Here is a 21,205-nt window from a genome sequence, read left to right as displayed (position 1 = left end):
ACATATCCTATTCAATTGTTTTGCGCTTATAGTAAGAATAGCAATTTTCTGTTATTGATGTAACGGCTTTGTCTTGGCTGATGGACACAACAATTCAATATATGATTTGGAAAAAGCTCCAATCATTGTGTTGTTTTTCTTTGATTTTACACAGCGGTCTTTGTCTCCTTTTAGAGGAACCTGACTATGTTTACATGCAGTTATTATTCGGGTAAGGTCCAAATTCCGGTTTTCAGAAACATTTGGGATAACCCGTTTACGTTTACACGTGTGAACGGACATTGGAGGTACCCAACTGCATTTATATCACCCAGTATTCGGATTAGAAAAGGGGTCGCCCAGATATTTGCGCGTTGACATGACCTTTCAAAACCCGACCATTCTGGTTTTGAAAGGGTTATCGAATGCATGTAAATGTAGTCATAGTTGTCAATACACAAACAGTATGTTCTGTGTTTAAAAGGGACATCAAAAGTCTACACCCCCATGTTCAAATGCCAGATTTGTGTGAGTTGCAAAAATGAACGTAAGGTAAACCCTGCTAAAAACAATCTTTTGCTTTGGAAGCTTTCAGCTGTGCTGTAAGAAAAAAAAGTCGAGTAAAACAGCAGAATTTGATATGAGTAGATTGAGTTGTGAGCTCAGTCACAGAAGGCACAACTATTTTCATCATTAATAAATAACCACAGAGTGAGTGTTAATAGCTTAACAAAGTATCAAATCATTGTAGAAAGAAACACAAGCAGGACTGTTTTTGTTTTTTTAAGTTATTTATTTTATTTTTTTATTTTGGATTCGAGAGCAGAAACCGCTACGTTATGAATGAATTCCAGGATCTTTTGAAGACTCTCCAGGAATTGTTTCCTTTAGTTTTGAATTTTCCTTGACTATTTTGACACACTTTACAGGAACTGACAATTTCTGAGCTCTGGTCATGTGACACAAGGTACAAAACGCTAGCGCAGTCCGCGTGGTAAGCAAACCCGTGGTTTCATTCACTGACGGACGTGAGCGCCTCCCACTGGCTCCTCATATTCGGCCGCACAGGAGGTGACAGAAGAAATCCTCCTCACTGTTACAACTGGACTGAAAGACGGTTGGCATGTTTTTAATCCATCGTTGTCATCGTGATTTTTGCCAGAAACTATTTCCAACGTAACAACTGGATTGAAAGACAGTTGAGATGTTTCTATTCGTCATCGTCATCATCGTGGTCATCATCATCATCATCGTGGTCATCATCATCCTCATCCTCGTCATCATCGTCTGGGTCGATCTTTCCCGAGAGGACGTCCTCAATCCAGCGCTCCAGCTCGTCCGCCGAGGGCATTTCATTGTGGTCGTCCATTTCCATCCACACGCTGTCAGCCTGCCAAAAGAAGAAGAAGAAGAAGAGCAACATCAAGAAGTGAACGTCATCCGTCAAAATCCGTGCACAGAAACAACAAAGACTGCTTACATCCTCCACGTCAACCACGCCGATTTGGGGGGATGACAGCTCGATGCGGAAGGTCTTCTCCCAGTACGGAACCAGCTGAGAACGGACACACGACACGGCGCAACCACAGCCATTAGACCAGGTGTTTTTTCTTTCTTTCAGAGGACCACTGCATTAAACGCAACGGGTCCGGTGTTTGCATGCCAGCCTACCAGGGGGAAGTTGTCGGGGTCGATCCAGATGATGCTCAAGTTGGGATTGTCTGTGTTCTCACGTGCCACCTCCTTCAGGATCTCCAAGAACTCAAAACCATCTATTGATTCCAAAATCAAAATAAGTAGGGATAGACCGATTATCGGCTGGGCCGATTATCGGCGCCGATATTCAGCATTTTGAGAAATACCGGCATCGGCCATTTTGAAGAATCATATGGCTGATAATAGATCCATTTAAAAAAAAAATAATTTTAAGTGTTAATTTCAGGGAACTAATTTAAATGTAAATTTAAAAAGAGAAATATCGGCATCGGCCATTTTGAAGAATCATATGGCCGATAATAGATCCATTTTTTTTTTTTTTTAAGTGTTAACTTCAGGGAACTAATTTAAATGTAAATTTAAAACAAAAAAAAAAGGTTTTATTTTCATTTTTGTCGACCCTGGGAACTCTCTGCACCTTCTGTTTTTGATTGAAATTAAAACTAAGATAAGTAAAAATTTAATACTTTGGATAGTTTGAAATTTTGGAAGACTTTTATTTTGTGTAGAAAATAATTGTTTGTTTTTATTTAACTTTTGAAAACATGCTACTGCACCTGGGAGATCCCACAACTTGTCTATTGACTAAGATTTTGAAAAAAAAAAAAAAAAAACTTAAAAATATTTTTTTAACCATAAAAATTTCTCAATGAACATATACTTTAAAATAAACAAATAAAAATTAAAAAAAAGATAAGAGCTGGAGTTTGTATTTTTTCCAAATTTTGATGTCCCTTTTTAGTGAAATTGAATATCGGCTCCAAATATCGGTTATCGGCATCCTTCACTACTAATAATTGGTATCGGTATCGGGCCCGAAAAAACCTTATCGGTCTATCTCTAAAAATAAGAAGTCAGGTGAGATCGGCGGGTCCTGTCAGAGTGGCGAATCCAGGTCCAGAAAGTAAAAACCCTGCCACAGTGTTTAGTGTAAAGTGTACATATGTTTTTGCTAAAATGACCATTAAGTAAATGGCTTTCTTCAGATGAACTGTACCAGACAGTGTGTGTTTAAAATGAGTCACACCGTGCAGTATTTGCACAATTGCGCTTTCCCCACCCCTTAGTAGTGCAACGTTCTTCTTTGTAACCGCATAGGGAACAATCCCCAATAAAAAGAAAGGACGCAAGATCATAAGGGTTCAAGCCAAACTTTGGCAGGGTTTTTACTTTCTGGACCTCGATTCGCCACCTCTGGGTCCGGTCGAGGGGATACGTCAGACTCTTACCCGGGTCGTCTTCCTCGGCGAAGGCCACAATGTGCTCACCGTCGATGTCGTCCTCCTGGTGTTAGAATGTTTTCGGGCCAATATGGAATAAATAATTAGCGTTTGGTGGACAAGAAGTGTGTATTTAGAGATGTTCTTACCCAGATCTCGTACATGCTGTGAGGTTGCAGCTTCCTCAAAGTGGGTCTGAAATGAAGGCACAGTAACTCACTTGTCCATAGGTGGTGATTGGGTTGACGCTTTGAACTTTGACCTATCGTGCTGCTCAATGTACTCCACCAGCTCGGCCTCCGTGTACGGCTTTCCGGGAATGGTGACGGATTCCTCCATGAAGGGCTCGTAGAAATCCACCTCGTTCATCTTAAGCTTCAGTTTCTTGGCGATCTAAAGCGAGGCAGAGAGGAACCTCTGAGGTACACAAACAATCTATGTATTATATGTTCGTACCATTTTCAGATTCAGATTACTTTATAGTAATTCCTAAAAGGCCAATTCCCCAATCGAGACCCATCCAAGAATGGGAAGCCTGGCGGGTCGCCTTTCAGCGCCCCAAATTTCTTGACTTCTTTTTATTTTCATTTGTTCATGTAAAGAATGATTGATACACGGATTGCCAAACTCATTGCCCTAAACGAGAAGCCTTTGAGGCGCAAACCTTAGGGTCGAAGGTGGCAAAGAATTTGATGAAGGGGTGAAACTCCTCAGCTGCGTCGTCAAACTCGATGAAATCTGCAAAAGACGTCAGGGCTGAAAGGAAGATGCCGGCGGCTCGAGCGTTGCTTTGCGTCTCGGCATCGTCCACCTACGAGGAGATTTCTCGCTCTTGAAGTAGCCCACCAGCTTGATGACCTCGTCCATGTTGTGGAAGCCTTTCAGCTCCCGCTCGTTGTCGATGATCTCCACGGGCTCTTCCATCACCTGAAGCATCCGACGTTGGGAGAACCGTCATAGTATAGGTCCAAAAGCACATTTTGCCGTGACATCGTTCGTATTTTCCGGTGGCAATAGCTTGAATCATCTATACAAATCCTTCTGTGTCATCTATCTTATCAGTAAAACTATGATGATTTTTTTTTTTATTTTTTTTTTAAGGGACTGGATTAACTCATTCACTCCCAACCATTTTCACTTCAGTGTTTTCCTGGATTTTGATTGATTTTGAAAGGCCCGCAAAATATTATGTTCTATTGCTATAAAGATATGGAACGTACCAAAAGAGAGATTAGAGTCTCTTCTTTTATCAGGAAAAAAAGTATATTCCTATCTGTTTCTGCTTTGCAGCAATTAACAATAGAACATAGCTTCAAGTTTCATCATTATTCACAAATCTCCTTAGAACTGTGGGGGAAATCAGCTTGTTTTAACATGGCCTGGTTGATCTCTTATACTCTGCTGCCACTTTTCTGCAGTAGAGGGACTGCATCAAAGACTTCTCTATGCTCTGGCATAAAATAAAAAAAACACGTATAAATACGTCTTTGGGACACGTAAAACATTTAAAATATGACGTATTTATACGTTTTTGGGAGCTAATGAGTTAAACAAACCCTTTGGGGATATCTGGGCACACAAAACTGCTGAAAATGGCCCAATGAGTCAAGTATCCCTTTAAGAAGAATTGATGTTCCATAAGTAATCAAGATCGGATTGAATCGAAGTGAATCGAATCGAATCGACTCGAACGGAACGCTTGTGAATCGAGGAAATTGAAATCGATAACCCAGCCCTACTGTTTCATGCTTACGTCATAGAGGAACTCCACCAGGGTGTCAGCGGCCAGCTCGCCGTCGTACTCGATGATCTCGTCGTTTGCGAAGATGTAGACGCTCTCCACCTCATCCAGGCCTGGCGGGGGAGGATGAGTTGAGGTGGTTCAAGCAATCGGATTGGGAATTCGTTAGCCACATTAATATCCCTCTCTCAAAAGTGAGTAGGAAAAAGTGAGCCTACCAAGCTTTTTGGCCACAGCGCTGTCTTTCTTCTCATCCACGAGGCCGAACCCAATGTCTTCATCTTCAAGGTCAGCCAGAACTTGGGCTGCGAGCTGTGGAGATAACAGAAGGGATGATTCAGGGAGGGGCGGGGTGAAGGTACGGAGCCCCTAAGGTGACATGGCAGGAAAAAAAAGGACTCTCTCTACATTTGCAAGCATACAACATACAGCTGCTATATAAGTGAAAGTGGGACTTGGTTCACCCCTTCCAATTTGCGCTTCTTTAGCCTCCTAGCTAATTTCCTGGGTGAGATGGCCATCACTTCCTGTCCACATCAAGACCTTAAAAGCAAAAGCTTTGGACCGCTGCCTTACACTTTCTAAATCGGAACGAAACCGGAGCCAACAATTGAGAGACACCCCCCCCCCCCAACCCCCCCGACTCAGCCTGTCAACATCACACCAAACTTAGAAAAAAGGTGAGCCGTGATTGGTCGATCAATTACCTGGGCCCTGAGCAACTGTGATGTCATTTTCAAACAACAGCAAGTGCAAAATGGCCGCCCCCTGAGATGGATAAAAACGGGTGGATTTTGCGACTTAAGAGCTGTATAAATAAAGAGGAGTTTGAGTTCGTAATTCATATTCCACAAAATAATATTAATCAGGAAACCATGTTTAGACTATTGGAGCCACTTATAACATATTATTATAAAGAAAATATTAACTTGACTTCCAATTTAATAGATGGTACATGTTTGTGCATTTATTGTATATAGCCCAGTGTGTACATATCTTTGTAAATGGATGTACAATTTATATTTATATGCTGAGAACCTTAGTTAACACAGCTTTACACACACAGTAAATTAATAATAGCTTCTGACACATGCACACGGACACATGTGCAGCTGGCTATTATACAACATCATGAAAGATGCATGTGAATCAATAATGACGCATAAAAAGCCGGACTGCCTGAGACTGGCCACCAGCTGATGCACTCTCATCCCTCTCCAGGTTTAATCGGGAGGTTAAAGAGGCCTTAAATCTCCTCATTGGACTTGACGGCGAGGTCACACGGGGCAGATGATGCAACACAAGCTGCTCCACAAACGCACTGCCAAAGGGATGATGTCACCTCGGCGTTTTGGCCAGGGTGAGTCGGGTCGTTGCCACGGTTATGCGGGGCCGCAACCTCGCGTTTCACGACTGCAAAAGTGACCCCTTGATCTCCAAACGCACTAACATCATTGAGGTGCTTCTATCTACCGGACGGAACCTTCTTGACACTGCATCGGAGTTGTGTTTGCAACTTGTGTTCACATAGCAGCAGCTTAAATTTAGCTGTGGGCCACTTACATCATCTGAGATGAATCAGTGAGCCACGCGCAAGTCCTGGAAGGACAAACGTTTTGGGTCCAGGGAAAGCGAAATATGTCCAAGGACCCTCAAATCAAAATGTCAATCAAACATAATGTGGGCCAATGTTAAAAAAATGTCCATTAGAATTCAAAAATAAAACTTTATTATCAAAATTTTTATTTTGTTTTGGGAAATATACCTTTATGGGTTTGTTGTATTGGTATGTTGGTATGAGTTTATTTAAAAATGATTCCACATAATCATTTACTGCAAATAATTGTACAATTTTGCCCAGCCGTAAGCACGTGTTGAGGATATGACATCACACCTGTCAGCTTAAGCTTATGGAAGCCCAAAAGTGTCAAAATTAAATAAATAAAAAGGTCATTTTGAAATAACTGTCCTGTCGATAAATAATAGCCAATTATGTAATATAGCCATTAAATTTTAAAATGAGGTGTTAGTATTATTATGAAAAATGTTATACTATTCTTTAATATGTAACAAATATTAATTTTGATTAAATATTTCATAACGATTAATTTAAAAAAGAAAATATTTAAATACAATAAAATAAAAATAAAAATACGGTAGATAAGTCACTTTCAGAAGTACTCCAAGAAGTAGCGCATCGTTTTAATCAAAATAAAATGTTTTTTTACATATTAAAGAACAGTATGAACACTTATCGGATAGTTATTTCAAAAACGCCTTTTTATTTACTGAATTTTGACACTTTTGGGCTTCCATATAAGCTTTACAAATGAGCATGTTTTTCTTTTATTTGAAAAAAGTCACCAAAGGGTGTTGTCGATAGTCAACCTCGATTTTTGCTAGTAGAAAAAAAAATTGCCAACATGAAAAGTTCTATTGGTCATCCTGCATGTGCTTTGGTCACCATAGCAACAGTCTGATTTTCCTCCCAGCGCTCCAAATGGCAGACAAAAAAACAAAACAAAAAAAAACAAAGAAAAGCAAAAAACAAAGCAGATGCTAGGTTAGCATTAGCATATAGCCTTCAGCATCAGGGTTAGCTAACGGTAGCTGCCAGGTAAAAGTATGCTGCATCTGCCCAGGATGAGGAATAGTGGAAAGTAACCAAGTACAGTACACGTACTCAGGTTTCAGGTACTCGAATGAAGTATTTTGTTTTCCTACTCCTCATTGGTTGACTGATTTAAGAGCAGGGGCGGGCCTCGAGGGCCAAAGTCCTTCAGGTTTTGGAAGTTTCCCTCTTCCAACACAAGCTGATTCCAATCAACAGGCTCGTTATCAGGCTTATGCAGAGCTTGTTGATGAGCTGATCATATATCAGCTGTGTTGGAGAAGGGAAACAGCCTAAACTAGCCCCTGAGGACCAAGTTTGCCCAGCCGTGGTTAAGAGAATTGCTTGATGTTGTTGGAGGTAAATGTACTGTATGTTTAGCCATGTAACAGCCTGAAAAAAACGCAAACCTCTTGGCCTCAAAAAGTCTCAGGTGAATTTCTTTCCGTTAGCATCATTAGCTAATATAGCATAGCTGTTGAATTGTATCCAAGTGCTCATACGGGACTTGTTGTCAATTTAGTCCTGATTATCCTGTCAGAGTTTAGCTTAATCCAGTGATTTTGTCTCTCTTCTCAGTACAAATGCTTCGCCAGTTGGATTTAAGTTTCGGAATTTTGCTATGGCTCAAGAGGTGGGCCAATCCCCAGGACAGCCTCCTGATAGTAAGCATGCCATGCCACCAATTCATCCACAGCCGTCAGACCCCAACGGCAACTCGGAATCCTCAAATCCTGAATCCATCCTCTGACCAACCCACCTCCAGAGCCAGCTCCTCGATCTGGAACTGCTTGATGGCGTTGCGGTTCCCATGCACGTTTTTGTGGTAGTAGATGACCATCACGTCGTACTTCTTCATGATGGACTTGTAGTTCTTGGCGCTGAGGTCGTGAACACGGTCCTTGCCGTCGTACTCGGGGATTTGCAGGCCATTTTCGCAGGACGCCAGTGCCCCCAAGGAGAAGAGGACCCCCAATATCGCCCAGCCCCACTTCATGGCTTATTGTCCTCTCCTCCGCTCTGAACCTTGACTTAATGGTCCCGAAAACCAAGTCTGCTTCCTGTCCCCGCTGGCGAGAGAAGAGCAGGACCGACAGCAAGCGGCTGCCTTTAAGAAGCGCTTCCACGTGGATTTGCTGACGACACGGGGCGGGGGGCTTCTCGCCCCCGAGAGACAAACTGGAAGAGCTGCCAAAAATGTCACAATTAGAAGGGTGTGCGGTGGGGGAGGAGTTTGCGTCGCACGGCCACCTGTTGGAAGTCTCTTGTCGTACCGTCTCGTCCGACGAAAGAAGACCCCGCGAAGCCCGACGTGCCTTTCCCAAATTAAGTTTGGCCGAGCTGCCAGAGTCCCACTAAAAATAAAACCTCTGCGGGACAACACTGTGGACAGGACGCTGTCCACAGACAGAAGGCCACGGAGTCAACTTACAGGAAATCGGGGTCGAGCCCAAGCCAAAAACCGCCAGCAATTCACGACTCTCTTAAAAGTCTACCTTGACTTACAAGTTCACTTCTTTCCACTTACTTGAGCATCATATTGTGAATCTTGCTCGTAACTCAAATTTTCCTCACAACACAAAGAAAAATGTTACGCTTCTAATTGTGATGATGATGTCAACATGTGAAAATGGCTTCAATCCTCCAATCACATTTCAAATTCCTCCTTACAGGGTCAGAGAACTAACTATTAAGTCAGCTGTCCTCTGATTGGTTGGGCAGACCAAAACTGTTTGACAAGCAAAACAAAGCTGTTTTTTGATCATTTATTGGATAAATATTAATCATAAACCATTCCAGATGACGGTTTCTGTAAGTGGTTCTATTAAGAGGGTGGATAAGGTCCACTAGATTAAGAGGATGAAGCCCCACCCACTCAAATGTTTCACCACCGAGGTAAACAGCGCCCTCTTATGGCGGGCACACACACTCCTCTGTTCCCTCCTCTTCCCATCAACGCCACAGCCGATGAGGTCCTGAGACTGTTGCCACGGCGACAGAGCTCCAAACTTAACACACTGATACCGATGCGTGTTGAAGAATGGTGGCAGAACACGGCGGAGTGAAGTGGAGCCTCTGAACACACTGACACATCGGTGTTAGGGTGCTAATGAGCCCGAAGCGGAGATGCCACCTTCGCTATTACTGCCAGACTGAACAACTTTTCGGGCTTTTTTTTATTTTTTTATTTTTATTTTTTTAAGCAGCCTGTCACAAATTTAGTTTAGTTTAGAATTGAAATAGCATGCTGCTTAAATATTACAATATATACCAAATTAATATAAAAGACCACATTTTTCAAGAATTATTTTTGCTGAGCTGAGCGGTCAATTTGAATAATATCAACATGTAATGTTCAACATCATCATACAATGGCAAATTCATTTAGCAACTTTAAGCAACAAAAACCATAGGCTACCATTATAATGCATTTTGTAATTATGCTTGTAGCTCAAAACAGTTGTATCTCAAAACATCTTTGCCAATTGAAATGTCATTCACGTTTGTGCTTTTGTTTTTTTAAATAAGGAAACATATCACTTTATAATGCTTGATTTTATTTTAAAAAAAAACAACAACAACAGCGTAATGACAGAATTAAATCGAATGTAAATCATGAAACAGTTATTAATATTATTTCATGCTGCAATCTATTTCAGTGTGCTGCTCCTTTTTGTGTGCCCACCTTGACCACTGGGTGGCAGTATGGAATACTACGCATGCAGATACAAACCAGAGAAGAATGGACTTCTTCTTCTATTACTCAGTAAGTAGCTGTAGTAGTAGTCTTTTTTTTTTTTTAAATATAGTAGCTGTATTGTAGCTGTATTGTTTTCGTTGTGGGTTATCACTAAACCAAACCTTTGCTTCAGGAAGAAGTTACTTTATACTTCAATTGGCTTCACAGATGTACAGACATGAATGCACTTGCAGCGCAGATGCATTTCCTCTCTCTCGTTGATCAGTTCCCTGGCTCACAAGCGCCCTCTCCTGTCTGGATGTTGCAATAGTACACCAACTAATAATAGGCAAATAAACAGTTGCCTTTTGCTTTTATCTTTATTACAGTAGCGAATCAAGAATATATGCCATTTGTGTTAAAAAAAAAAAAAAACAACCATTGATGCTAACTGTTAGCATGTCAATGAGATTTTGCATTATATGTTAGCAAGCTTGTAAAGCAGCATTTTGCTTCTTTTAAATATAAACAAAGGTATAAGTGCAGTGCTCATATGTCAAGTTTGCACTCACAAGTCAAAGCAAAAAATCATAATCATAATTTGGTCACCTGTATCTCAAGACACCATCTGAAGGAATTGACAACAGTGGAGCCAAGGGGTGACGTAATCTGGTCAAAAGTTGTTTAGAAAGACGTGCAAAACTTGTTTTTTTTTTTTCTTGGTGCCATCTTGCAAACACCTCCTCCACCTCCTCCTCCTACAGGCGCACTCGTCATACTTTGTTTACCTTTTGTTTCCACAAAAACATCCCCCGCAAATCACTCATCACACACCTGCCTGCCCGCCGTGTCGCAATATGAAATTAATTGCACGGGCTCATTCGCGTCCGTGGTGGAATTTGTGTGTCGGGCGCGTGTGAACATGAACCTTTTTGGTCTCGAAATGTGTCAACATGACAGCTGGAGGATGAGTGGAGGATGAGAGGTTGCCTAGTAACCACAAACCACACTCAAGCTTCAGCCTGCAAACAGTTGGCGCATGTAGGATGCTGAATGTGTGAGTGTGAGTGTTTGTGTGTCAATCTGTGCAACAGAGATGCAAAGCGAGGTTGGGTCACGACCAACGCTAAAAAATAAGATCAGATAATCCTTGAATGACGCTCAGAGGATAAATTGAGACGTTACAGCAGCACACAAATACAAGGGAATACATTTGATACCTAGTTGTGTTATGTACTTTTATGCAGTGTCAGGTCTTCTAGAAATACAAGATGGATGGATGGTTTTAACAGCACTGTTGTCATGGAAACAATCCAAAGTTCCACTTCCTCTTGGTCAATTTCACAAATGCAAAAAGTCCCAGGTCGTCCTGCCACGACTCAGCACTTTTTGTTGACTTCATCTCAGCATTGACTTCCAGCTTTGTCTCACTTCCTGCTTCTCCTCCTCACTTCCTTCCTCCCTTTAAACCCGGCGGCTCGGATGCGAGCACTTCCTCTTTGCTCGTCTGGGAACCAAAAGAATCTCGTGACTGTGATTGGGCCAACATTTGGCCTCTCCTAATGCTGCTCGCCTCGGGTGCTGGACCGGGCAACAAAAGACTAATTCACCATCTTCACCTTGCAAACTTTGAAGGAGTTGTTAAAGGTCACGAGGTGTCTTGGGGAACAAATACACGAATAACATTGATTTGACACAATATAACAAGTTGTGTACTTGACTGCATTTCGAATTAAAGTGTTGTTGTATCACAGTAAATTGCACAAGCTGCTCCGGTTACTCATTTTAGATTTGGCCTTGTGATGGAGGGAAAACGGAGCAGCAGAAGGGATTTGCAGGCCGGAAGGCTCTGGTGACATCAGCTTTGAAAAATGTGTGTCCGCGTGTGTGTGTGCGTGTGTGACTAAAAACCATGGAATTGGAGCAAAAGAACATAGAATGATCTGTCACTCTCTATTGTCGTCTTTTTGCAAGTAAAAAAAAAAAAAAAAAGTTTTGGAACAATAGTGAAGAGGCTCGCTTTGTCAGCAGACGTCTCATGTTCGAGATGCCTCAACTGACTTTTGGAAGCGTGTTGTGAAAGACAAATGGCACGTACGCTTCAATGTAGTGAGTGAACTGTGGCTTGGAGACGATCTCTGAGAGAGGGGGAGGGTGGGGAAGGGGAGAGAACGAGAGAGAGAGAGGGGGGAGAGAGGGAGAGACAGCGAGAGAGAGAGAGGGAGAAAAAAAAGGCGTTTCCACGCTCGCTCGCCGGTTTCGGGCTCCTTGTTCGCGGAGAGCAGTCACGACCATCCTCGGCTGGCTCGGTGCGTGCGCGTCCACGTCACGGCCTAATTAGTTCCCACGCCGAGGACCCCCTGCCTCCTGTCATCCCCATTTCGCTCCTCATCGCATCACCGAGACATCGAGCGACTGGACTTTTTTTTGCCTTTTTCCTCTCAGTCGAACGTCTGACCCGTTTCCGGCTCCGATTCGAGCTCCACTCCGTCGTCAAATCCTCCCCCAACGTCCAAGCTTCCTCGCTGCGACGCTTGGCCGCGAGAGGTAAGTAAGTGATTTATTTATTTTTTATTTTTTTGGTCCAAAATTTAAAGCAGGAGGCAGCTGGCATGCCTGTACGTATCCATGACGACCCCCGTCGTCCCCCCCCCCTCCTCCTCCATCCCCTCTTCTTTTTCTTCTTGTTTGTCACATGTGACCAATTCTCCCTGCTCATTGAACGCATCATGATAAAACTCCAACTACCGCATATTCGCGGTTTCACCTACTTGCTGTTTTTGAACTCAGGCCAAAGCAATGATGTTAATATGGCGCCAACTTGTGGCAGCTTCCTGCAGCATGCAACTAGTTTAAAGTGTGTTCAAGAGTTTAATTTGAATTAAAATAGTTTGTTGTCACATCTTTGTGCATCAAGACATTACATTATTTTGACGAAAATAGATTTGGCGCTAATTCGTGAGATCTTTGTGTGCTAAGGAAATTATTTTTGAAGTGTCATTTAAAGAAAAGTAGTGTTTTATATGCTATCTTGTGAGCAATTATTTCGCTATTCTCCAATTCCCCGCAATTGCAACGTGGCTTGGCATCAATGCTGCGTTCGCTGCCTTTGCATCCTTCCCGTGTATGTGTGTGCCAATCAGAAAGATCAGCCAATGTGTTTCGGGGACGTAGACGAATATGAGTCCAGGGAATGAGTCAGCAAGTCCAAACACGGAAAGTCATTAAACGCATCGTTAGGAACTGCTTCCCCTTTGTGGGTTTCCTGTCCCGAGTGTCCCGCAGGCCCAAAATCGTCCTGTGTGTGTGAGTCAGCTTTTCAGGGATCGATCCATCCTCTGGGGCAACACAACTCAGCCTTTTTCCCCCTGGACTTTTCTTGTCCACGTCCTGTTTTTTGGCGTGGGTGTGTTGTTGTGATGTTTGCGGTGGCGACGAGCGCAACCCGATCCCAACCAAAGGTGCAAAGGCCTTCAAATGCGTGAAACTTGTTGACATCCGTCACGAGGAGGCAGCGCAGGGGCCCTTCGCGGTGCGTTCAAGTACCCGATGAAAGCATCCGTAATGGGTAGGGTGAACTTTGACTTCCTGTTTACTCGGGATGCCTTCGGGCACCTGTGGAGCGTCTGGTGACCATGGCGTGCCTCTCGCATTCCTTTTTACCACAATTTCCGCAGACACTCGAATGCAGCGCGCAGGTGTCGATACACGCTTTGCATCCATCTTCCTGTAGGATGTCATTCGGAGTGAGGGGCCGACACGGAAACTTCCTCACATTGTCCAAGCACACACTCTCTTCCATCTCTGATGATGATGATTGAGAAGGAAATGAAGGATATTTTTGACTCTGACGTCAACTCCTGACGTGTTTCTCACCTTTTACTGTCTGTGCAAAAAAAAAAAAAAAAGAATAAAAATAAGCCACTGGTGCGTGCTATCTCACAGGAGTCGGGGGGGGGTGGACTCTTCCACCCTGGTTTAATCAGCACACGCCGCCTCTTCCTCCCACCCTCCCAATCCTCTTCTTCTTCCTCCTCCTCCTCCTCCTCCCAGAGGCATTGTGATATTTTTATCCGCTGCAAAGCTTCCAGGATAATGAAGCATCCGCCTCGCAAACGTTGACGTGCGGCTGCTGTGGTCGCACGTTTATGATGTCATCAGGCTCAGACGCTCACTCTGTGTCATCTTTGTGAGTCTAGCAACTATGTTGAAATGAGCTTCTTTTAGATAAAAATAGGGTTTTGTTGAAGTGAGCTGAGGAATTTTATTTGGGTAAAACTAGTGATTTGCCGCCATCTTGTGACATTTTGGTGTCAAACAACTATTTTGAAGTGCGTTGAGGATTTTCATTAAGTTAGATTTAGTGCTTTGCCACCATTTAGTGTGATCTTTGTGTGTCAAGGAACTATGTTGGAGTGAATAGAGACATTTGGATAATAGTGCTGCGCCATTTTTGTGTGTCTTAAAAAAATGGAGGCTGTCTTATGAGTATTGTGATGTGATGTGTCTGATCCAACGCCGACAGCCGTCTCAACAACGGCAGGGAGGCGGATTTGACTGGATTAGTCAATTAGTTGCGACGGCGCTTGCGTGACCGCGCGTGCTCTCCGTCTAGCTTGGCACTCCTCCCTTTTGGCTCCTCCCCCTCACCGAGGATTCACCCGCTCGGAAATAAATCCACCTCGGTCGTTCGGCTGTCTCGCGCCAACCTCAAGGCCCTGCTCAAATTTGCTTACAAATGACGGCCTCAAAATTAATTTTCAGCATTTTAATGGGGGAAATTGATTCATGAAATGAAGTCATGAGGGCGGTGAAGAAGTGAATCAAGCTTGTGAGTCGACGTGTATTTGGTTGGAGTCTGGAAAAGTTCCCCGTCACGAGCTTTCAGATGTGCGCTCATGTATGAAAACCACCTCTTGTGTGCCCGAGGGCGAGCGGATAGACGAGGAGGAAAAGTGGATTAGCTGCACTTTTTCACGCTGCTGTCTTCTTCTTCCCGGACGCCGCGCCAGGAAGTGCGCCGTGCCGACAGGAAGTCGGCCATTCGGCCCTCGCGCTCCTTTTCTTCTGCTCTTTCTTTGCCCTCGCGCTTCAAGCAAGTTTGTACTAACAAACGCGTTTGCTTATCTGCATGCAGGACACATCCGTGTGCGCCCACAATCTGTGCGTGTGCGTGTGTGTGGCAACCCACGCACACACACCAACGCTCCCTGCTGACACTGTGTGCTGTAGCTCAGATTGAAATGAGAGAAACATATGTGTTTAAGAGAGAGAAAAAACAAAAACAGTACAAGCTCCAATGCGCCTCGAACAAAATGTCCATCCAAAGCAATAGAGATTGGGTTTTAAAGTAGGGTTTGAAACATTGACGATACAGTTTTAAATAGGATTTCCTTTTTTATTATTATTATTCATTCGACTTTAACTCTTTATTCACACAAGTTGACTAGACGAGAAACGACGAGAATCGCGCGACGCTAAGCTAACTTGGGCTATGGAGGTGCACAGAGGAACAGAGGTAATAATCCGACAAAAACACACACTTCTCAGACAGGCTTATATAGACAGCGAATTGATCTGATCGGTTGTGGCTAGACATGTGGGTAACAGGACTGACATGGATTTGTCCGATTGGCTGTTGACTAGATAAAGAGATTAAAGATTCCTGACATCACATAGCGTCTTACCAGTTGAAACTTAGATGCTGTTTACATCAGTTCAAAACAGACACTTGACCTCACGGTCATGACCCAAACATAACCCTTGCATGACCCTAGTCATGACAGCGTGTAGGTGTGCGTTTGTGCACTGTAATTCACCTGAAACTAGGGGTGCACTGATCACAATTTTCCGGCCGATCCCCAATCTTCTAAAAAGTCTGACCTGCCGATCCCAGATTTTTGCCGATACCGATTGTTTTCATTAAACAGATGGCAGCAGAGTATAAGAGATCAACCAGAGCCATGTTGAAAAAAATATTCAAATATTCACAATTCTAATTAGATTTGTGAATAATGACGAAACTTAGCTTTATTCTAATGCTAATTGCTGCAAAACGGAAACAGATAGAAATATACTTTTTTTTTCTCCTGATGAAAGAAGAGACTTTAATCTTTCTTTTGGTAGGTGTTTTTCTAGCAATAGAACACAATATTCTGTGGGCCTTGCAAAATCAGTCAAAATCCAGTAAAACAGCCGGGAGTGAAGGGGATTGCTTCTGTCAAAATGGCTGGGAGTGAATGAGTTAAGGGATCGGTCCATCATCGATCTTCCAAAATTAAGGAAATCGGGGCCGATAAATCGGCCAGCCGATCCATCGGTGCACCCCGACCTGAAACCTGTTAAAAATTGCATACCCTTCATCTTAACCGGATCCTTCGGAGTCCCACCAGAGTCAGGAGACCAGAGGAAGGATCAAAGAAAATAAAGATGAAGCAAAGTGAAATCCACTGATTCAGCGACCAGTGGGAGAAGCAAATTCTGTTTGAATTTCAGTAGATGCTGGTGTGGTGGATCTGGAACCCAAACAATGATTTGTGTTTCAAATTAGGGTTTTAATATAAGGTTTGGGTTACAAATTCAGGTTTTTATACTAGGTTTAGGGTTTTAAATTAGAATCAGGGTTTCAGAGTAGGGCTTGGCCTTCAAAGTAGACTTTTCAGTAGTGTTTGAAGATAGTGTTAGGGATTCTAATTAACATTTTAAACTAGGGTACGGTTTTTAAATTTGGGGTTTAAACAAGCGTCTGGGTTAGTAGGGTTTGGGTTTCAAAGTAGGCTTTTAAACGAGGGCTACTCACTTCTTGCATAAATAAACCACTGTTGCCATTCACTATTCAAGGTACAAAAACAGCGAAACCAGTGATATGATCTGTTCCATTACATAATTTTCAATAATAATAATAATCACTAGCAAACCTTGGCAGCTCACAAGCTTGAAGAAAGTCAAGAAAAGGCCACTGGCACATGCTTGGGTGTTGTTGCCATGGCGACGGCCGACGATGTTGGAAAGGAGTCACGAAATGGAGCGCTCCTCTCGCACCGACGAGAAGGCCAAGTGGAGCGCGATTGCACGCGGGCGCACAGATGTGTGCAAATCTTCTTTTCTGCTCAATGACAAGCGGGCCGCTGGCCTACATTCTTCCGCGCAGATTAGCGCTTCACGCGGCGCGCGCCGCGACATGGCCGCCACCACATACACCGAGAGAGAGGCTGACAAAATGACGGACTTGAGTTGGGGTTGCGAAGGATTCAAATTGTTGCAGTTGAATTTGTTCACTTGTAGCTCAAGTTATCTTTCCCCATTGAAATGAGCGGAAATGGCGTTAATCCGTTCCAGCCTCCTCCACAAAAATGTTAGTTTTTGCTTTTTGATCAGGAAATCTAGTAACTCCATAATCGTATATTTTAGGGCTTCACAATATATCGAAAACATAACGATATCGCATTGTTAGTACAGTCTAAATCCCGTCCGTGATAAGCGAGTAAGTGATTGCAAACCCAGCAACAGTTTTTGCCACCAGAAGAATTTTTCAGCCTCTGATTCAGTTGCCGTGGTGACCACTGAAGCCAAGATTGGGGTAGTGGCGGGAGGGGGGGGGGGGGGGGGGGGGGGACCTCTGCCCCGGCTGTTGCTAGGTAACCATCCCCATTGTAACGCGATACATACTGTACATACATCATTGACATCAACTTTGATTTGACGTCCGTCATATACGATATTGCCGGTCTACCGTGACAAGTTGTGTATCGTGAGTAGTAAAGAAGTTGAAAATGTAAAAATAATTATAAAAAAAATAATGTCTTAATTTTGTGCTTGAACTGGCTTCATTAACTGCGTTTGGTGGTGCAAACTCACGGCGCACACACCGAGTAGACAAAGACGTGTTTGTGCGCACGGGAATGCGAGGCGCACACTGCTGCTTCTTCTTCTTCTGTGCGGACGCTGTGTCACGCTCATCCCCGAGGGGGGGTAAGGGGTGCACGAGGGGCTTGGGAGTGGTGGGGGTTAGGTGTAGTACATTTCAGTATGTTTTATTGCTTCTTGCACTACCTTGTGAGTTTGTGTTGATTCTAATATCATGGCGGGAGTGTATTGCTTATTTTGTCGAGTCATGTTGGTGTGTGTGTGTTGGGGGGGGGGGTTGAGGACACACTCGATAAAGCTCCTCTGTCCATTGTTTCCTTCTTTTCTCCAAAGTACACAAAAGCACCATTACATGCAGCGACAGTCAGCATTAGCACAAAATCTGTCAGGAAAAAAAAAGCCTACTAGAACATCTGAGCTTTATTTGAACCAATGTGGACAAACAAGTTTACCATCCACCCGCATAGACAATTTAAAGTCTTTATTGAAGCTTCACGGAGTCAAGATTTGACTGTGAAGCAGATGTGAGAAATGTCATTTTTATTTTCCTCAAAAATGCTTCATTTTAGTCTAATTTGTATTTTGTTTTAATTGTTAATGATAATACTCTTTTCCCACTCCAGATCCAAATCGTGGTCGGTTGCGTTGTGTCGCTCGGAAGATGGCCGAGTACAACTCTCTGCTCAGCGACCTGTCGGACAACATCACCAACGAGGACCTGGAGCAGCTCAAGTCGGCCTGCAAGGAGGACATCCCCGAGGAGCACAGCAACGCCATCACGTCCTGCAAGGAGTGGTTCAGCTACCTGGAGAAGAACGACAAGCTGGCCCACGGTAATGCAAGCGAACGCACGCGCTGGCGCACGCGCACGCTCATCCGGCGTCGCCGTCTCCTCCTCAGACAACCTGTCGTACATGGAGCACATCTTTGAGATCTCGCGGCGTCCCGACCTCCTGACCCGCGTGATCGAGTATCGCACCACCGTGCTCAAGATCGACGAGGACGACGAGATCGACACCAAGCTCACGCGCATCCCCTCTGCCAAGAAGTACAAAGGTAACACACTTTGCTACATGTGTACTTTCTTTAGTCATCTCCAGGGAAATTCCAGGATTAAGGAATAGATAGATACATAGATATAGATACATAGACAGATATGGATAGATGGATAGATAGATAGATAGATAGATAGAGAGAGATATAGAGATAGATGGATAGATAGCTATAGAGATGGATGGATGGATGGATACGTGGATAGAAACATAGATAGAAACAGATAGATATATAGGTAGATGGATAGACAGATGGATAGTGAGATGATAGAGATGGAGAGATAGATGGAGAGATAGATAGATGCGTAGATAGATAGAGACACATATAGATATGTAGATAGATAGATAGATAGATAGATACGTAGATAGGTGGATACGTAGATGGATAGATAGATAGATACACAAGTCAAAGTGGTCATGATGTACAAATTCTTTACATTCGATCCTGATTTCCATTAAGGAACAATATTACAGAGTGCTGTATTTGCAGAAAAACTAAATCACAGGAATTTAGTTTTTTGGGATAGACTGTGAGGATTAATGTAAATAAAGTCATACAAAAAAATGAAATTATATTAAAAAAAAAAATGAATTGTACCATTTGTTTTTCCATCTTGTGATCTCAGACATCATCCGCCAGCCATCCGAAGACGAGATCATCAAATTGGCTCCGCCCCCTAAAAAGGCGTGAAGCCGGCGGCCGGTCACCGCTGCAGTCGACCCGCCGGCTGGCACGAGGCCCTGACATACACACGCACGCACACACATAACCAAACTGACAACATATTTGTACTCTCCTGTCATGGATTCCGTTGTTAACGTTTGACGGTCCCGCTCCGCGTTTGGATGTTTTCTTTTGTTCTTTCCCCTGCTAGCTCGTGTCCATCAGGAGTGGCGCAAACTAACTTTAGTGCACTAAGTTTGTATGTCTGTCTTGTGGAGAGAATTGAAAGCCTGAACTGACACTGTGTCCCCACTCCCGCCTTATCCCTCCCATTTAAAACACCTTTTTGTTGTGGAACGTGCCCCCGTTTGCTACTTCCTGTCTTTTGGCCGCTAAGTGTGTCGTCCTTGGCGCTTATTATAACTGGAAATGTCATCAAAGTCTCTTTACAGTTCTAAAAATTTGATTGTAAAGAGACTTTAGAGGGTGCGCTCACACTTGCAACTATTCGCATGTGCTGCGACTGATTAGTCGCATCGGAGAACGTGTCGTGTGTTATAGAGTGGGCGATGGCGTGGACTTTTGGCCTCTCGTATTGGGTTCCAGCATGCCTGCGCATGTGCGGCGAGGATGGCGAGGCTGTCTTTACTACTTTTGTTCCTTCCTTTGGAAAATTTTGACCCGCGTGTGTGTGACGGTAACATTTGTGACCCAGCCGATTTCTTCTATTGTCATTTTGTACGCTCGTTTAATCTTTCGGTCCAAGTGCACGCCAACTGCTTTTTGTGGCAGCGAACGGCGGAGCATCCTCTCGCAGCACCCCGCTCGGTCGCCATGGTAACTGTGAGCCAGACGTCGATGAGGCACATAGCAGAACAACATATCAATGATGACAAATGATGTCCGATATTGATTTCCATCGCAAGTACATATCAAGTTAGGAAACAAAACAGAGAGGCAGATATTTAGTGAAGTCATTTGTGCTTAAAGACTGTTTGTTTTTCATTTTCTTGAATATGTAAATATGTATTTTAAATATAAACCACTGTGTTCATTTGATATGATTAATTTATTTCAAGCCAATATATTGTCGTTTGTACGTGCGTGCCCTGATGTTTGACTAACTGGCAGTGCTGTGACGAGACCTTTTTATTTCCCGAACGGTGACAAAAGTCCACGCGTTGGACTCGACTGGTGACTTGTAAGTGCGTCAAAACGCGTCACGCGTGTGGGGAGAATGAGTGTCCACGCTTCTGGAGTTTGCATGATGCCATTTAAGCCGTTTGGGTAAGTCATTCCGGATTGTTCCAACAAAGTGTTTTATTCCGCCGAGCGTGAAATTGCTGCTTGTTGTCATGACTTCAAGTCAAATGTAATAATGCCATTTTGTCATTGTGCTAAAAAAAAAAAATGAAGATAAATATTATATTTAAATATATTTGCTAACCTACATTGTTTCTGTGTCTTTTTGTTGTACTTAAAAAAAAATTGCATTCAGTACAATGGTTTCATAACCTTGATCTCGCAAAATGAATTATCGCGGTATTTGTGAGTTTCAAAATCCCGGAGAATACGTCTTGTACCGCTCACGCAGATAACCGCCTGGTTCAGACCAATCACAGAGCGACATAGTGTTTGAGGGGCGGGATATCCAACTGTGACGAAACCAGGAAGCC

The 21,205-nt window shown here is 43.4% G+C and overlaps 2 protein-coding genes across 5 annotated transcripts; one reads left to right on the top strand and one right to left on the bottom strand.

Moving 5' to 3' along the window:
• Positions 1-788: 788 nt before the first annotated feature.
• Positions 789-8,519, bottom strand: casq1b (calsequestrin 1b). Its single transcript, XM_077500123.1, has 11 exons — positions 8,028-8,519; positions 4,875-4,968; positions 4,669-4,769; positions 3,731-3,842; positions 3,580-3,653; positions 3,178-3,308; positions 3,065-3,110; positions 2,925-2,979; positions 1,651-1,751; positions 1,460-1,534; positions 789-1,369 (listed from the first exon to the last, which is right to left on the bottom strand). Exons 1-11 carry the CDS (start codon positions 8,262-8,264, stop codon positions 1,190-1,192), a joined length of 1,206 nt encoding a protein of 401 aa, XP_077356249.1. The 5' UTR covers positions 8,265-8,519; the 3' UTR covers positions 789-1,189.
• pea15 (proliferation and apoptosis adaptor protein 15) lies at positions 7,501-20,979 on the top strand. 4 transcript variants are annotated; one of them, XM_077500130.1, is made up of 5 exons: positions 7,501-7,627; positions 9,928-10,034; positions 18,437-18,646; positions 18,714-18,869; positions 19,492-20,979. In XM_077500130.1, the coding sequence occupies exons 2-5, from the start codon at positions 9,974-9,976 to the stop codon at positions 19,554-19,556; spliced, it is 492 nt and encodes a 163-aa protein (XP_077356256.1). In that variant the 5' UTR covers positions 7,501-7,627; positions 9,928-9,973; the 3' UTR covers positions 19,557-20,979. The 4 variants fall into 4 exon arrangements, with proteins under 4 accessions (XP_077356256.1, XP_077356259.1, XP_077356257.1 ...); XM_077500133.1 differs by lacking the exons at positions 7,501-7,627; positions 9,928-10,034 and adding an exon at positions 12,138-12,494; XM_077500131.1 differs by lacking the exons at positions 7,501-7,627; positions 9,928-10,034 and adding an exon at positions 12,349-12,498.
• Positions 20,980-21,205: the final 226 nt, after the last annotated feature.

Source organism: Festucalex cinctus, chromosome 16 (assembly GCF_051991245.1).
Source record: "Festucalex cinctus isolate MCC-2025b chromosome 16, RoL_Fcin_1.0, whole genome shotgun sequence".
NCBI lineage: Eukaryota > Metazoa > Chordata > Actinopteri > Syngnathiformes > Syngnathidae > Festucalex > Festucalex cinctus.
Note: the sequence above shows the minus strand (reverse complement) of the source record. Positions and strands in the feature narration are given on the sequence as shown.

What these genes read in the sequence shown, in the direction of transcription:
- casq1b (XM_077500123.1), bottom strand. Translation starts at nt 8,264, where the DNA reads ATGAAGTGGGGCTGGGCGATATTGGGGGTCCTCTTCTCCTTGGGGGCA. An exon ending in CGCTGTGGCCAAAAAGCTTG is followed by an intron (nt 4,770 to 4,874) that starts GTAGGCTCACTT and finishes CTCCCCCGCCAG; the next exon opens with GCCTGGATGAGGTGGAGAGC. An exon ending in CAAGAGCGAGAAATCTCCTC is followed by an intron (nt 3,654 to 3,730) that starts GTAGGTGGACGA and finishes CGTCTTTTGCAG; the next exon opens with ATTTCATCGAGTTTGACGAC.
- pea15 (XM_077500130.1), top strand. Translation starts at nt 9,974, where the DNA reads ATGGAATACTACGCATGCAGATACAAACCAGAGAAGAATGGACTTCTT. An exon ending in ACTTCTTCTTCTATTACTCA is followed by an intron (nt 10,035 to 18,436) that starts GTAAGTAGCTGT and finishes TTCCCACTCCAG; the next exon opens with ATCCAAATCGTGGTCGGTTG. An exon ending in GAACGACAAGCTGGCCCACG is followed by an intron (nt 18,647 to 18,713) that starts GTAATGCAAGCG and finishes TCTCCTCCTCAG; the next exon opens with ACAACCTGTCGTACATGGAG.